Below are 19,482 nucleotides of genomic sequence, written 5' to 3' on the forward strand. Positions count from 1 at the left end.
TAACAAATTGTTAGAATCTAAGGTACAATGTGTTAGTGCTGGAAACCAAAAATTAAATGTACTAGGAGAATTAAATCTTAAAATTAAAATTGACAACTTATCCTGGAAGGTTAATCTAGTAGTAATTAATAACTTATCACAATGTGGAATTTTAGGGGCTAATTTCATTAAATCAACTGGGTTTATTTATTTATTTATTTATTTCATTCCAACGGCAAAAACCAATGTTTACAAATCAAATCTATAACATGCAGATACTTAAATATACTAGTAACAGAATACTAGCATGCAAGCAGTATAAATACAAGCAGTATGCAACAACTTGAAAAGTATACTAAGTATAATAACAGCGATAAATATGTATATATAGTAACAAAAACAATTAATAAATACTATCTGTACGTATGCAAGAAATAAAAGACAAACCAATGTTTACAAATCAAACCTATAACAAGCAAACAATAAGTATACCAGCAACCGAATACATGCAGATATAAATACAAGCAAAGTATGTAACAACTTGAAAAATATACTAAGAATAATAACAATCGATAAAAATGCATATATAGTAACAAAAACAATAACAATCAATAAATACTATATGTACGTATGCAAAAAAATAATAACAAATGAAGAATAGATACGGTAGGACGCTTCATGTAGAGTCCTGCTGTGCGGCTGTCAATACTCCTCTCCTTATGGTCGAAACCCCGTCGTGGAAGAGATCCAACCCGCCGCAGTGACGGTTGCCAATTCTCATCATCCTTGCAAGTGGACCATGGAAGTCATAGTTTCTTGAATATTGGCGCCTCCCAAACAACTCCCTCGAACGAGTCCCCGATGGTATACGAAAATCCACTCGCGAAAGCAGCGACGGGCAGTCCAGCTCCCCCCTTATCAGCCGAATCAGCAACAAGACATCCGCCACACAGCGCCTGGTCCGAAGATCTGGGAGAAGAAGCTCGGCCTGCAGCTCAGCAACAGGAATGTCTCTAAACAGCAGTCCTCGCCGCAGTCCCACCAGTCTCAGGAATCTCCTTTGGACCGCTTCCAGTTTGTCAACAAGACCCAGCTGGTAGGGAGACCAAACAGGACTCGCATATTCCAATAACTGGCGAACGAAGGATGAGTAGAGAGTCCTTAAGACTGCAGAGCTTGTCATTCCACGAGTAGACCTGTTGATGAATCCCAACATCCTATACGCTCTTCTGCACAGCTCATCGACATGGTCATTGAAGGAAAGATCAGCAGAGAAGGTAACACCCAAGTCCTTAATTTTGAATACTCTATCCAGAGGTTGACCATCCAGTGAATACTGAAAAATACTAGGTTGATGCAATCGACTGAAGGTCATTACAGAGCATTTGGACGAGTTTAGCTTCATGTTGTTAGTTCTACACCAATCCAGAACACCATCAAGACTCGACTGAAGCAGTGCAGAGTCGTCCCGGCTGGAGACCACCGTGTAGATTTTGACGTCGTCAGCAAAAAGCAGGGCATCCACTATCAGTATCGAAGTAATATCATTGATGAATACAGTGAAAAGATATGGGCCTAATAAGGAGCCCTGAGGGACGCCCGAGGATTGATGGAATTCCTGAGAAAGTGCACCAGGAAGCCTTACCAGCAAGCGCCGTCGCAGCAGATAGTCGCTCAGTCAGGAGAGGAGTGGGCCGTGAATGCCATAAGCTTTGAGTTTTTGTCCAAGAATGTAGTGGTCAACCTTGTCAAAGGCTTTGGCAAAGTCAATAAAAGCCACGTCCAGCTGTTTACCAGACCCCATGGTGGATAGTATTTTTTCTTCAAACAGAAGTAAATTGGTTACTGTGGATTTGCAGGCGGTAAAAACCGTGTTGACTAGGACAAACTAGAGGTTTCAAGTATGGTCTCAAACGAGACAGTACGAGCCCTTCAAACACCTTCCCAACAGCAGAGAGAATGGTAATGGGACGATAGTTTTCAACTTCTGAGGAACTACCACTCTTAAGTATAGGAACCACGTGTCCCACTTTAAGAATTTCAGGAAATATTCCATGCAGTAGAGATAGGTTAAATAGAGTAGTCAGGGGTTTGAACTAAGATGTCTTTGCAGTGATACAAAAATGATGGAGGTACGTTGTCAGGGCCCAGCACCCTTCATAACATCAAGATTCCTCAAGACCTCTAAGACCTCCGAAGCAGAGAAAGATATAGCCGCCAAAGAAGAATGTGTGTTGAAATCGAAGTGTGGAGCTGAAGTTACTGGCTGGGAGAAGACAGAAGAAAATCCCCCCCCCCCCCCCACCCCCCCCCCCCCCCACCCCCCCCCCCCCCCACCCCCCCCCCCCCCCACCCCCCCCCCCCCCCACCCCCCCCCCCCCCCACCCCAATTATTACATATATATATATATATATATATATATATATATATATATATATATATATATATATATACCTGTTATATATAGATTGTATACTAAATAGTTGATTGATATCGAGTGTTGACTTTGGAATCCATTATTCATATTACAAAATCACATGCTAGTTTTGGAGAGCATACATCTGTATGAAAGCTCGCAGATTATAGAAGTTGAATAGTTTTTCTTCTGCCTGCTTTGCTCCAAACGGATTTGTTATTACTCCCGGATGGAGAAATAAGCAATGCAATATACGTTAGGCGTAAAATACATATATATTTCATAAGTTGTTTGATTACTGTTAGAGAAGGCTATCATCTCTCAAGAGGCTGAACAAATTGCATTTGTCTGTTTTCCACGTATCCGCACGATATCTCAAGTGAAACTGATTTACAGACATGCTTCTGATCAGAAGCTTGATTTACATAGATGCATCACCAAGTTATTGATGCTGCACGTCACTCTGTGGGATTTGGCTGAGCGTTCGTGAATACCTCTACAAGGGTCGTAATGCAAAACAAGATGACAATGGGTAAGATTTTAGAATAAACAAATTTGCAAAGATCGGAGTACTGAGTAAACAATTTGTCATTATAAAATGTAACATAGTTTTACATTTAATAATTTTCTTTATTTACGAACAGTTCTGTTAAATTCCTCTTTTTGTCTATTCAACTATATTTGTGTCTCTTGAAAGAATAGAGCTCTTTACGTTTTACATATAGTTTATTTTCTTGTAGGCTTGTCCTTCTATGGGATAGGACAGAGCGTTTGCATAGCATAAATATTACCGGAATATCTCAAAAACAACTTCATCTATGGACTTAAATATAACATCCATGTTTTCTAGTACACAGACCAGAATGAGTTCGATGATAGTATAGCGTCTAAACTAAGATTTGATTGAGCGACATTGAAGCTCATAAATCTCTAAACTGGCAAATTTCTCTTTCGTCTGACCAAGGAAATTCTGCTTTGTATAAAGTTCCAACACTTGAAAATTAACTTAGATATGGAATTTACATGTTTGATACAAATTCCGCGAAGCCTGTTATGTACATGTGGTCTGGCATCCCCATATATTGTATACTTTAAAATGTATACTATCATTTATTTAGAATTTTAGTACAAATTATTTGAATTAAAATTAAATATATGATAATTTAATATTATACATTTGTTTCTTTTAAAGCAAGCTTTTTATTTTGTTAAATTATTATATGGTCTGACCTTTAAAACCCGAATATTGACATCTATATACTCGTATTTATATAATCATGAAATACTCAGAAATTTTCAAAATCTTTTGAAATCCAATTATGAGCATCTTGTGTTCAATATGGGTGAATGGAATTCTTCAGAATTTAATGCTGGCTCTCCTGTTTACTCATAACTTAAAGAGCCACTCTGCAGAAACGCTTGTGAATATGAGCAGGTCTGCAGTGAATATTCACAGTCGTCTATCACCAATTTATATTCAGCTTCTCTCTGAACGTCTCATGTCTTCCCACTCAATATAATTGGCTTTATCAGAAATTCTAAGCATTTTATGTTGGATGTATTGGTTATTGCCAACAGCTTACACTCGTTGGTAATCTAAGTAATAATCTAATGAGCTACTTCGTTGCGTGACAAATTAACAAAAAATACTTGTACGTGTACTCAAAATTAAATAAAAAGTGTTAATTAATGAATATAACTTTTGATCGATATTCGTTTTTATTGGTCAGGCAATAGTGGAAATGTACTTATTTGCAAAAAACTGAGATAGTTTATTGATGAGTTAGGTAAAGATAGAGTAACAAACATTTAAAGAGAAAGTATATCGTATTAGTGATTACGATTACTACGACATATGCCAAATTCTTAAAAGTGCTATATTTTATATAAAAGTCGTATATGCGATTTGAGACGTTAACATGGACTCAGAGATTTTCAAGATCCAAAATAAGTTTTTCGAAAAATCAAATGGATGCTTGTCCAGATAGATTAAATTTTTAGCCAAATTGTTTGCTGATAGTTGTTTGCTTATAAACAATTTAATTTTTTTCAGTTATAAGACACTGATTAATAATCCAGTGTTAAAAAAATTTAATTTTAGCAGGACATAAATATTATAAAAAATAAAGACAAAATGACCTTACATTTCTTTGTATTTTACCATTTTCAACATTCCTACGCAGCCTAGATTAGATCTATAACTTTTAAATTCCATCATACTAAAAACGCATTATATAATTATTTGAAAAGATACCAAATTTCTTTTTCAAAATTTGAAGAAAACTCTTAGCTTCAAATTCATTAACTCTCCTTCTTACTATTATATTTCTTATTTTTACGATTTATTCCTTTTCTGATGTTTTAATTTTGTTTTTGATTATGTATGTATTTAGAAAAATGTTTCTTTCTATCTTCAGCAGCATTGTTGAAACGTAATGTTTATAATGCAACTTTAGTACATTATTAGTGCTTTTGTTATAAAAAACTTCTTGACTAATGCAATTTAAAATACAAACAAAAAGATTAATTCAATCAGTTTTATTCAAAGTAGTAAAACTGTTGAAACTATTAATCTTATATGACCCACATTTAGTTGTTTAGAATGTTAGGCTAAGAATTTCTATCAGTCGATCCACTGTAGCTTATAACAAATGATAATGATCATAATTTCTTTAGCACAGGCTGCTAATATTTTGATAACCTAATGATGTTTTTTGAGATAATTTTCTCTCTCATAAGAATAATATTAATGATTTAATGAGCAAGTACTTGTAGTTTAAAGAATCCTATTGCTTGTTGGGTTTTATACTTACGTAACACTTGATATAATTACAGAACTTTAACGGTTTTATACACGCTTTTAAAATTTAGCCGTAATATATTGCCTATTAGCTGTTACCGACTGCATCACAAACAATTTCCAAAATCGAATTCCTTATACTAATTTTTTTACGATGCTTTTACAAGCACTTGCGATGTAATATAATTAAGTCATATTAAATTGTTTTAACTTGTAGGCATATGTCAGGAATATATTATTATGCAGTGTTACCGGTAAAGAGGATAAGAGTTTAACTTGACTCTTATATCGGTTTTGTATGTGTAGGAGTATTTCTGGTTCAAAATAATTATATTTCCAATACCACAGGTTGCCCTGAGATAATACAAAAAATAGGTCTCTAATAAGTATTTAAGGTCATAAAGCCTTCACTTCTACACTTGATCTGTACGGAATGTCTATTATATTTTCGATCCCTTTGTTGAGTTTGTCTTGTAGTCTCAATGAAGTGTATATACATGTACGATTGAGAAGTTAACTTCGATAAAAATGGGTCTATTTCCGGGCGTTTAACTTCAATTAATGTGCCAGAGTTGAGTTTGACTTATTTTCCCTATAAAACAATATACACGTGTTTAGCTTTTAGAAAAATTTCGGTTAAGAAGTGTCTATTCCCGCTCTTATAGTTTAATTTCTATTTATGATATTTAAAGTGCCTAATTTGAGTTTGTCTTGTTGCCCCGATAGAGAAAATATGTATGCCAGGGACCGGGAAGCCTGATAATCCTATTACGGTCTAGGGTAAAATCATGTAATTTTCAGTATAAGGGGAAAGTTCAGATTAAGTTCTTGTAACATTTTAAAATAATGTTTTGAAAGGTTTTGCGTCATAAAAGTCTTTTTGTTTTTCTGAGTTACTGTAGTGTGAGAACGAATGGATCGTTGAGGCATGTTAGTTAATGATTCTCTGTTACACCTTAAACCTCTGTTAAAATTTACACATCACAAGGTCCAGGAGACCTCTCAGTTTCGAGTACCTTATGCGAAAACATTCATAGCTAAATAATTTAGGTTCGTTTTCAATAATTGTAAATACAGTTTTATACTTATTTGACGCAGTTATACTGAACGTGTCTACAGCTGTTTTAGTATCAGGTACATTTGGATTATTAATATAATATAATCCTTCCATGGATAAAGAAAGGAGTGTGCCATGCGTTCTCCCCTAGGAAACAGTAACATTTTCAAGGCCGCCAACCAGTTTCTAGTAGTATATGTGAAAAAATCACGTTTAGTTGTTCTTGAAGATAAGGCTTGTTTATATAACACCGTTTAAATAGTATTTCGAGTACACTAAATGTTTTAAATTCGTCAATGATGAAATGTGAAATAAAAGTAGGATAGTACCTTTGTATTTTTAATTTGCAACAACTAAAGATGAAGGAACCAATACTGTATATTTGATATTTTCTAGAATAACAATGAAACACTGTTTTCTGCCTCTTCAATGAACTTCAACTAAATGTATCAAGAGTTGTTTAGTATCAGTTAACTTTGTACTACGTTTCGTAACCAGAATGTTTTCCCGAATACTGAACTATTCTGGAAAATGTTTCTATTTACTGTATTCAAATCTTCCTCTGCCTTCAACATATACTTTTAAAAAATAACTATGCGTATCGGTCCAGCCGCTTAGGCATTCATTTTTATTTATAAGATCTGCTACTTGTTCGTTGAGTAGTAAGAAAATGGGATAGTTTTCAACGTGTTACATATAACTTTGGATTTACAGTACTTGCGCCAAATCTCTCAATTAACTTTATACAACTGCATTATGTTCTGCAATGTAAATAGAATATTTATGCTAGGGAATAAATTGTGTGTGTGTGTGTCTGTGCATTTTTGTTGTTGTCTAAACTTAATTCTTTTTAAGATTTTTGTTCGGTTATATAATATTTGTACATGATCAGCTATATTAAATAACGTTTGTAATTGGTTTGCAGCCTATTTTTTACGATGTCACGCTTAGTTTTCTTTACAAATGTTGTAGATGACTTTTAATATCTTAAGATTTAAAAATTCCTAGTACTTACATTTGAATTCTGGCTCAATAACTAATGTTAGATAGCGTATGTATATTGTTATGAAAGTATGGACTAAAAGTTCAAGAATTTTTAAGAATAGATCTGCCTATCCAAAATGAAATATTTTGCAAAGTCTATTAATAATAATGGGAAGTAGCTACAACACGAGAGAGAAAGTTTATTCAAGTAAGTCTTAATCATTCCAACCCATAGTGCTAAACTACATACTCTTTTGTCTATAACTGAAACGGGTTATATTGGTTATAATTGAACACTTTCCTTCCGCTACTGAAGTTTTATTCCATATTATTGTTCCAACAAAGGAACGTATAATGTAGCAACTCCTTTTTCTGTCTCAGATGTGATTCCTGCAACTTTGAAAACACCAATATCCTTTGAGAACGAATCCTTATGTTTATTGTTACTTCGTAGCTTCCATAATAAAGAATGAAATTCAATGAGTCGTAAAACTTCTTGTTTGTGTAACAAGCTTATTCAATCAAATGTCAACTATTATACAGGATCCAAACTCTTGTCGGATATTTTACAGGATCGTTCATGCATCTATAGTATACTCGTTTTTAACTATAGTTTGATATTTTATTACCTTTTTGATAATCTGTGTGTATGTGTATTTGTTGTTGATAATACTATTTTTTCGAGTTTCAGTTGCATTGTCGTTAAACTACTCATAAATAAGTTAATATCACAACATTAGTCTGAAAAATATTACATAATAACAAAAATAAACGTTACAGCAAATTTATAAAAAGTAAATCACGTCGAGTTCATGTCTTTTTACTGCAATTGCTTAGATAAAATCCAGAATAATGTAAAATAAAACGAATTTTCTACTATTACTACTACTATACATAAGTAATAGTAATAAATACTAATACTACAACCAGCTGCACGTAGCTGTTTCTAGTACGTTATTATTAATTTATTACGTACTAGTTTCAAATAATTGTTTGTTTGGGAATCATGGGGTACAGCAATACGAACAGAATGTTATTGTTTTGATTTTTAACACAATACTCAGCATACTTAGCAAATAACACTCTTTAATTATTGTCATACACCTTTTTTTAAGGGAATTGGATTTTCTTTAAATTTAGTTTATTCCATAATGAATTATTTGTACATTTAAAATTTCAAAAAACTTTGGAAAATGATTCTACCGAAGACACAGATAACTAATTTATGATTAATATCTGTGACCATTTCATATTTATTAAATATATAAAATATGTAAAATTTTAGGCAGTGAAAAGCTATGCTAACTGGATGATCAAAACCTTGTTTGTGTGGAATTTGTTACGGGACTACTTAGTTGTAATAAGTGAGAAGGTGTGGGTTTAATAACTCACCTCTGAGCCTCTACAGTGTCACAAACTATTCTAATCTCTACATTACTCAGAAGACTCGTACCTTCAGTCACTGAAGTTTGATTAACATAAGTAGGCTACTCGTTTCCTTGAAACCTGTTAGTTCGGGTGCTTGTTACTGCTATGTAGACTAGCAAGTTTTCTCACTGAGGTTTGATTAACATTAGTACTCGTTTCCTTGAAACCTGTTAGTTCGGGTGCTTGTTACTGCTATGTAGACTAGCAAGTTTTCTCACTGAGGTTTGATTCTCATTAATTCTTGTTTCTTCGAAACTTGCAAGTGCGGGTGCTCTTTACATTCACGCACTTATATAAAAATATTAATTTCAGTAAATTATAGTATTACAATTTATATTACTATATAATTGTCTGAGCTTTAGGGAACTCGTAGAGCTAGAAAATTTTAGTTTCTGTGTGACTCTCCGTGCTATATTTTGAAAATTAACCTGATGTAGCCTTGAAATTGTGCGTGAGGCTTCATTTCATAGGAGAAACACTGAATACATGTATCTCCATGGGATTTGTCTGAGCGTTACCAAATATTTTTACAGTGATACTATCGGTAAACATGAGAACAACGATAAAATATGAGAATAAATCAATTTGTAAACAATCTTAGTTATTGTTTATAAAAAAAGTCAAACATATGATATATTAACCGATGTAGCCCAACTATCCTAAAACATATCTGTGCCAGCTGCGTAAAGAGTGTTAAGTCCAAAATTGGTCAAAATGAGTTATTGCTACACCCGCATGCAGAACAATGATATCTACGTTTGTGTATAGGGTGATAAGTCCAATTTCACATAATAAACAGGTTATTCACTTGTGCGCCAATGGTAAAAAGTGAACAATATTGATTGTGTAAAGTGTGTTTAGTCCATGGTCACATTTTACTCAAACTATACTGCTTAAGGTCTATTTGTGTTTAGTGTGTTAAGTCCAAGCAATTTGTGACTTAACGCACTATTCACTAATTTATTTATTAAGTTAACACACTTTACACTGTTTAAAGCCTGATTTGACTACTTTAGTTTTCAGTAGTTGTATTGACCATACTCTGGAAAACAAGCACATAATAATCATCATAACCTGATAGTTTGTTGGTTAATGTAAAGTGTAGTGTACAAGTTAGTTTACCATCATGTCATCAAGATCTAAGCGGATTTTGGAAATGTGTAGTGCAGGTAAAAGCACAGATTTTTTCTTCGGAAGATGAAAAAGGGGCGTATTTAAAAGAAAAAAATTGTCATCTTGAAGATGCAGAGTTTGCATATGAATCTAAAAAGTTAGATAAAGAAAAATCAAAAGTTGACCATACCACTAAAACAGTGACATTTGATTTGCAGCAATGCCTGCCAACTCCTCTAGTTCACAATTCTGTGGCTTTCTATAAACGCCAACTTTGGACTTTCAACCTAACAGTCTACGACTGCACTGAAGGCTTAACTTACTGCTACCTTTGGCATGAAGGTATAGCTAGTAGAGGTGCCAATGAAGTGGGTTCATTTATCTATTCGTTCATTTCGGAAGCTACAAAACCTGATGCGACATGTTTGACAATGTACACAGATACGTGTGGGAGCCAGAACAAAAACACACACATAGCTGCTATGTGTATGGTGACCCTACAGAATTCGCCAGGACTAAATGAAATCAACCATAAATGTTTGATACCTGGGCATACGCACAAGGAGTGTGATACATCTCACGCTCTAATTGAAAAACGTAAAAAAAACCTTTCACAGAAACATTAACCACCCCCACGATTGGAGCCAGCTTATACGAAGTACCGGATCAAAGCATCCTTTTATTGTAATGAAGAACTTGAAGACTTTTTTTGACTTTGCTAAGTTTTTCAAAAGTGATCTCCAGCAGCGCAAGCAAGATGTTGTAGGAAACAGTTTCAATTGGAGGAATGAGCAGTGGTTGAAGTACCTAAAAAGTGAACCTGGAATCATTTTTCTACAAAACTTCATTGGACCCCAATCAATCATTTCAATGTATAAGTTTTAAAAGTAGATGTATATGAAAACCACTTTTGCAATGACCCCTAGTCTACGTTACAAGGGCCAAACCCCTATCCCTGAAAACAAAAAGAAAGACCTCCTTGACCTATTACCTTTTATTTCACCTGTGTTTCAGCAATTTTATAAAGACCTGAAGACTTCACAGGAAGCAAAGGATACCTATCCAGATGACATTCCAAATGAAGAAAACTGAAGAGGCAGTACCATTAGTTGTAAAAAAGGAGGAACGCACAAAATCCAAAAAAAAAGAAAAACGTAATAAAACGAAAAGAAATAAATATAAAAACAATCCGCCAAAGGAAAGGGTTAATAGACATTTTCAAAAACTAATTAATTGTTTGAAATATTAATAATTCACTGCTCTGTAAGATTTAGAGAACTGTTAACTTTTTTTACAGCGATTCCGAAACACAAAAAATTAAATTTTGTCAATTTACCAATATGTTTGCCAGAGTAAAACTTTTGTGTTTGTATAAATATTTAATCTAGCCTTTGACTTAATTAAACAATATACTACTTAAAGTTTGTTTTTTAACCCTGCAAACAATTTAAATATTTAAAGACAGTGTACTGTATAAAAGTTTACTGTTTCAAATCGCAGCTTTTCTTCTAGTATAAAATAAGTTTAAGTCAATGCAATTAGTGTAAACCGTGTTAAGTCCAAGTCAAAAAAAGTTTTACATTTTTTTCTAATAAAAGAAAATATTGTTACGTTATTTTGAAGTATAGTACCTTTTAAGGTAATACACAAACTAATATTTTAATGAAAATAGGAGGTCTGTAGGAGTAAAATGTCCACATACTACTAAAAAGTGTAGGTTTCAGATTTACTTAAAACTTCAAACGTGAATATCTCAAAACTATGTTTTTTGACTTAACACTCTTTACGCAGCTGGCACAGATATATCATTTTATAGGGATTTTGTGTTTAGATTTATATTATTTAAAACACTGAGATAAAGGCTAATGTCATGAGATACATCTGAATATTTTATGAGGCAAGATATAACGAAAAGAACTTTAATATGCACGAATTTTCATGAAACTTAGTTTCTACAAGAATAAGTTCTATGAAACGTATTTTTTGTATATACTTTTGAAACATTTTGATTTGTCTGCAACACATGTTGGGAATAAAATATGCTAAATATATGAAATTTTGTGTGGAACCTCACGAAGCCTGTTACGGCACATAGTTTTGTACATACTTCTGCTTCAAACTTTATAATATTATTGTGTAAATATATAGTGTTATTGATATGCAATGCCTTTAACAATAATGATTGTTTTTAGCACCCGATATAATAACTAAACAAAACAAATTAACTATTCAAGAGACGGACAGTCAGACAGATTTTCATTTCACATTTGACCCAAAAATCTATATAACTCTTCCTCAGCTTAAGCGAAATCTGTGTACCTAATTTTCAATTCTTTCTGACAGTTCAAGAGTTTTCGCACAGACATACATATGGAAAAACATACGGACTGCCTTTTGAGCTTTTGGTCCTTAAAATAATAGTGTGTTTACTTAGACTAATGTTATTTATCGTTTCCTGTGTCGAGGACATTTCTATCAAGGGTTGTCTCACAGACGGTCAGACTGTCGGTAACGACCTGATTTCAAGAATCACCTGTCTGGATCTTATAATTACATATAAATGTTAAATTAGGTATCTGATATAATTGTCTCCCTAATATGGCAGCCCTTAACATAACGCACATTGACTCTATAATTAAGGCTAAATTAAAAAATATAATAAACTATAATAATATAAATGTTCAAAATTACAAGAATTGAAACGGTTTACTTTGATTGGATTTAAATGATAACGGTTTCTAACATTCATTTTAAATCTTCAGGACTTTCTTAGTAAAAACCTAGTTGCTTCCTTTTAATTACCTCAGAGAAATACGTATACTTTAATTGTTTATAAAGATTACAACAATAACTGTGCACACTGCATTGTGAAAGGTGTGTGGTGTTTGATCTCTGTCACCAATGATATTTTTTCGAGAGATCTGATTTGGAAATTTCTTGTGAAAGTGTCCGCATTCCTTCATAATTGAAATTCGCATTCTTAGAGTCAGGAGAGTTTTCTTTGATTTACAACCATTTTCGTTCCTCAGTTTCACGTAAATTATCTTCAAATTTCGTTAGGGAAAAAGTATTCCATTAAATATAACATTTTAATGATGGGTAACTGTAGTGGTCGTCCTGAATTAATACTCTTCTACAACACTGGTCATAGATTTTATTTTAGGTTTGAAATATGTTCCCTTCTAAGATTACTGGATTATTTAATTTCATTCCAGGCTCACCGGAAACAATAATAACTGTTAAGCCACAATTAAGGCCAAAACAGTTATTAGAAGGAGTACCAAGTTTTACGGCCCACGTCAATCTTAGAGCTCAGACACCACCACTTACATCAGATCCAGTCACAAGTGTCACACAGGGCCTAATACTTACCCATATCCGTTTAAATTAAAATTAAAATGTTATGATGTAATTGATTTCTTCCCGACTAAATCTTATGGAATCCTGATTGATGGGGATGGAGGAAGGAACTGAAAGTGCATATATTTTTAGTAAACAGACATACCCAAAAGCATTATGCTTTCAATATGACATGGACTACAAAAAATGGTATAGTGTACAGCACGATAAAAGAATGTAATTTATATTGTTTATGCATGCAGAAACATTTCTGAGTAATTAAAATATTTGTTGAAACTACATCATGCAATAATAAAGCTGTATTTCCCCAGTACTACTTGTGAGTCTGCTCTAAATAGTTCTTGTCAAATACTTACAAGTTTTCACTGAAATAATAACAAAAAAAACAATAAGTTTAATAATTTTAATCCGTCCAAAATCATTGTTTAATATTTTATCTTTATGTTTTGTTATATATATAATGTTTTTATAAACGTCTAGTTCTTCTTTCTTATAGACTTGTTTTAATAATGTGAAATTTTTATAAGTGTGATTTGTTTCTAATGCATGTTTGGCAATAGCTGATTTTTGAGTTTGTCCGTATTTATAATATTTTTCGTGTTCTTTAAATATTTTTTAAGGTTTCATTTTGTTTGGCCAATGTAAATCTTATCACAGTCTTCGCAGTTAATTTTGTAAATTCTACTTTTATTTTCATTTAAAATTTTATCTTTTGGATTTCCAATGAGATTGTTTATCTTTTTCGTTGCGCAAAATGTTATGTTCATGTCAAAATGTTTTCTGAATACTTTTTTAATTTCTTTATAAAATAGACCATAACTCATGGATTGCCAGGTTCCTTTTTCTTCTTGTTCGCTTTTAAACCGTATTTTTGATGTTTTTAATACATTTTTCTTTTGTTTTTTTAATAAACTTTCAATTAATTTTGTTGAGTATACATTAAAAACTGCTATACTTTTTATATTTCTTAGTTCCTTCGTATATTCATCGTTGTTTAAAGGTGTTGTAAGTAATCTATTAATCATGGTGTGGAAAGCAGCTCTTTTTTGGGAAGGTGGATGGTTCGAATTGTGTGGTTTGTATCTGTTGTTGCAAGTGGGTTTTCTGTAAATGTCATATTGTATGCCGCCATTATTCCTTTTTACTAATACGTCTAAAAGTGTCAATGATGAATTTGTTTCAATGTCATAAGTAAATTTAACAGTCGGATAAAACAAATTTAATAGGTTAGTAAAATTTTGAAAATATTGGTTTTTATTAAATACGGTGGAAATTCATCAACATAACGTAACCAGACTATGGGGAAATTTGTCATGTTTTGTTTTGCATTTAATGCAATAGGGATTTTCTTCTTTTTTAGGTGTAAATTCTTTCTGTATGGGTAAACACAAGTTCTGAAATGCACACACACGCGCGCGCGCGCACACACACACACACACACACACACACACAATATATATATATATATATATATATATATATATATATATATATATATATATATATATTATTTTCAGATTTTAAAACTTACAATAATCTATGAAGAATATATTGTTAAAATACTATAAAACATAAAATTCAACGTATTAACAACTACAGCAGTACCAGTTTCAAAGATGTTGTAACAAAGTTTTTATTTTGCTTTACAGTTAAAACCTACATAACTGTCTAGGTGGAATTTCTTTCTTTGTTAAAGTGGTTTTATTGATTATTTTTAATAAGCAAGCTTCTAATTAAAATCCGAGTACCAAAATCAATTAAACAACAAAGCATCCACTGGGATTGTAGTTTGTTTGAAACGAATCAAACTTGGTATACAAATGTTTCTTTCTTTAAAAAACCCTACTGTAAACAACTAATGAATAGATGGTTTAATTTTATTCTTTATACTATCGTTGTATTTCAACTTTGTTTAAATAATTTAATTCTTTCTAAACGATAATAATGTCTTTATTTTCCACACGTATTGTTAAATATTCACCCGTAGACACGACTTGTTACCAACATATGACTGGAACTTTACCGTTAGCCTTTTTTTCAGATTTGTATAGCACGAGTTAAAGTTGAACAGTTGGTATGCTTAAATATTTATATTCTGAGATCATTAGACTAAATTATTTGCGTGAATGTAAGGCCGTTACGAATGGGACAAACTACAAAGGTGTACATAGTAAAATTATTTTTACACGTTTTACAAGCGGTGAGTATATTTTAGGAACTTCGAAACAGTTCTTCCTCAGAGGGTTTTGACTCTGTCAAAACCTTCCTATAGTTTCAGTTAAAAGAATTTGTATTAAATTTACAATGTTTAACACATTAAGTGTGGATAATTTTGAGCCGTGGATCTCAAGTAGTGAAAACTTCGGGATTTAAATATGAATTATCTTCATCAAAAAAGTTGTACTCTATATGGTCATACTTGCTTGATATTACCCGTTATTTCTTAAAGTAAAAGAATTTAGATTTTTATCTAACTTATAATGCACTCTTAAAAACGGACCACTTAGTATGTCTCCACTATTAATATCGTACTTATCAAATTATAAACTACCTATAAAGATATAAAAACAGTTTTTAGTTTCTGTATTTTATGAAAACAGAATAAACTATTTTATTTATAGTAGAAAGCAAGTTGTTTAACTAGATGAAACAATTGTATAAAGCCCTCTCTGAACAGTTAAGGTTATTACTAAACTGACTCTGTCAAGTTTCCCAATTACCACAACAAACTGTAACTGCCTACTTACTGTCTGCGGGTACAGGTAACCCACGTTTACCTTAACTCAAATTTGTAATCCATTCACTATTAACGTAATGTATAGAGATATTATTATTTCCTGTCCACGCTCATTAAACACACACTCCGTATATTTTTAACTGACTCCAAATTGGAATTTCTTCAGTTCAACAGAAGCCAAACAAAAAAAATTGTGTAGATGCGGAAAATGTACTTTTCGTGTATGCCTTAGAAAGACTTCCCTATTGGAGGTAAAATATATAAAGTAAAGTCAAGGCACAGTATCGATTTTGGAGTTTTATAACTTTTCCAGTTCACTAAAAGTTACATGAAAATTTACTTTGGGAAGTTTCATATTGTACATCCGTGTTCTAAAAACGCTCCTATAGAAGTACTTTTAAAATGACAAGGATCAACGAGACGGAATAAGATGCCGAGTTATAGTTTTCTTTCAATATCTATACCTTAAATGACAGATAATATTGAACATATCTAAGTCTATGATAATTGTCTAAATGATGTCCTCATTGGAGGTAATACGTAAACTCCATCCTTTATTTAGGGGTAAATTGAGAGCAGAGGTTAGAATTAGTTTTATATTACAATATTATCAACTACAGAGACAATCAAGAAGGACACAAAAGCAAGGACTCCTTTTACTTCAGTAAAAACATTAAATTTCCCATGATTTTTTTCCGAACTGAATAGAACAACATTTATATATTCTAAAAATTTCTGTTTTATCTGGGTGAAACTTATCTTTGGTTTATACTGTAATGTTTAAAAAAAGTATCAATCATACAGAGTTTAAAATAAATCATTCCAAATAATTGAAATAATTCTAAACACATTTACAATTCATAAATTATAGTTACAAGTTGAGTACAATTTACTAAATCTAATAGTAATGTAACATTAAAGTATACTATCAAAGTAATCCTTAGTTGTGGTTGACTCAGTTCTACCAGGACCTAATCCTAGATGTAGAATATAATATGAATTTGTTATTATGAAACATTTTATGGTGAAAATATAATTTATTTATTATTAATTTTATGCCAGCTGGAGCTTTTCATACATTAGATTCCTCTGAAATACATGCATGTGAGTAAAAAGAAAAAATGTTTCTTATTTTACGTTAATTAGTTATATTATTTACAATTATTTTATTTTTAATATTCAAATTATAATAAAAAAGTTAAAACTTGTGCTGTTTAGGACAACGAAGTGAATGGAATTATAATTAAGTTGTGTGCTGTATAAACGACAGTTACACACATTGCATATTTATAAAAACATATCTAGGTAAATATTACGCATTTTATGTCCGTGTGAAAATATTATAATAAAAGAAAAAGAATTTAAAATAAGAAGTGAAAAAATTCATGAATAAAATGTATTAGTCGTAATAAAACTGAATATCATGATGAAGGTGAATGTAGTGTATTGTTAGCATCGGTCGAAAACTCGTTTACACATACGCCTAAAACTATGTATAATCTAGGAGCTCTGGAATTCATTATGCTGGTTTAATCATACTGATATATGAGAGCAAACACTTCAGTAATAACATATATGTACACACCGTATTGGTTTACCATTACAGTTGTATACATTTGGAGAATATTGACCTGATTTCAGGAGTTACAAACATATACTACTGATTACTCTATTTAGAATAAATATGTTCGTTGTACAATATGTAATCTATTTTTGTTCATTCGGATAACATTTTTAATAATTTAATTTATTTGGTTTATATTTTTACATAATGTTAATCTATTTCAAACTGTAAGGTACGCAAGAGTATTTTGAAACTTACCTCAAATCAAATGTCTATACGTTTTTTATTCTTGTCCTTTTATTCGTAATGGGATAAACCCAATAATAACAATAATAGCGTATTCTGTGTTACATACGTGTAACCTTCAGGTCACCATTGGAAGCAGTGACATCAACAATTTACTTGTAATAGGTGACTGTCACATGTGATACTCAAGTAGAGAACGTGTTTTTCATGGTGTCTATCTTGAACGCTATCGTGAAGAGAAAACGTTTCGTCATTAAAGATCGAATGCACAATCATGCAGGTTTATAACTAAATGTAATTTATATTCTCAAGTGTTGTAATAAAATTAGGTGTGGCTATCGAAACGGTTAAGGTACAATGTTGAGCGAGGAGAATGTGAGGCCCTCATTAGTACGCCGAACCTACTCTACACTGTCAAAACTGTATCAAATTATAGAATTTCGTTAATAAATATTTTAAATTTAGAAAGGCACCTCGAAAAACTCTACTATAACCATAACTGTACAAAATTTAAATTGTACATTTTGTATCATTACTGGATTATAAAATTTAAAAAAAATAAAATTTTTTACACACTTATGAGCTAGCGGGAGTAGACGTTAATGCAGACATTCCTGATTAATTTTTATATTAAATTATGTTTCCTTTACCTGAAGAAACATACTTTAGATCACCATAGAGTTATTGAACACTCATATATATATATATATATATATATATATATATATATATATATACATATTTTATTATATATATATACACATATATATATATATATATATATACATAAGTGTTCAATAACTCTATTGAACCTTATTGAATAACCTTATTGAACACTCATATATATATGTTTTTTATTTTATATACATGAGTGTTCAATAACTCTATGGCGATCTAAAGTATGTTTCTTCAGGTAAAGGAAACATAATGTAATATAAAATTTAATCAGGAATGTCTGCATTAACGTCCTACTCCTGCTAGCTCATAAGTGTGTACAAAATTTAATTTTTTTAAATTTTATAATCCAGTAATGGTACAAAATATATATATATATATATATATATATATATATATATATATATATATATATATACAACTTTTTTGCTTTAAATGTGTTTAGTCATACTAAATCTAGTGCTTACGTCTTATTTATGGGCATTTTTAATAGTTAAAAATAGATTTAGTAAATTTATGCAACCAACCGAATATGGGACGTATTTTAAAGCGGTAGATTGACACGATGAAAAAAAAACTTTTATTTTACGACAGTAATTTACACTTGTCAAAAGTCAGCAACAATATCCTCCTATTTATAGAATTTTAACCGTCAAAATCACACCAAACAGCTAGAATGGATTTATCTGATAACTTGTATTAAATTGTTTTTATACAGTATGCAAACAAAGTTCATGTTAAAAGTTATCTCGCTCGAAATGTGTACGTGACGCAAAGCTGCTGGAACTGACTACATAAATTGCCTCATCGTCACTGAAGAAGTTTTCACTCTTATGTGACTGAAGATTAGATTGCTTTTTTAACTTAAACTATGCCACTAAATCAAAAGTAATTAATCCTTATTTTTGTTATAAATACCTTATATTTGTTTGTGGCGTAAATGTTGTGATAATTCAACTGAATGGGTACCAAAATTTAAATACATACGTGTCTTTAGAAATTTTACATTTTCAATACTTATTCCTAGTTTTTAAAATACATAACATTCATTATATAATTATAACTTTACGTGAAATTGTAAATCAATAATTGTATTGGAAATTATTAACGGATTATTGTAAG

At 31.6% G+C, this 19,482-nt stretch overlaps 1 protein-coding gene across 1 annotated transcript in view; it reads right to left on the reverse strand.

Moving 5' to 3' along the window:
* Positions 1-655: 655 nt before the first annotated feature.
* LOC124358420 overlaps positions 656-19,482 on the reverse strand; it is a 108,598-nt gene continuing 89,771 nt past the window's right edge. The window contains exon 2 of the mRNA XM_046810718.1: positions 656-1,503. Within this exon, the coding sequence (XP_046666674.1) occupies positions 656-1,503 (848 nt within the window). The remainder of the gene's footprint in view (positions 1,504-19,482) is intronic.

The sequence above is a fragment of the Homalodisca vitripennis genome, chromosome 3 (genome assembly GCF_021130785.1).
Source record: "Homalodisca vitripennis isolate AUS2020 chromosome 3, UT_GWSS_2.1, whole genome shotgun sequence".
In the NCBI taxonomy this organism is placed as follows: Eukaryota; Metazoa; Arthropoda; class Insecta; order Hemiptera; family Cicadellidae; genus Homalodisca; species Homalodisca vitripennis.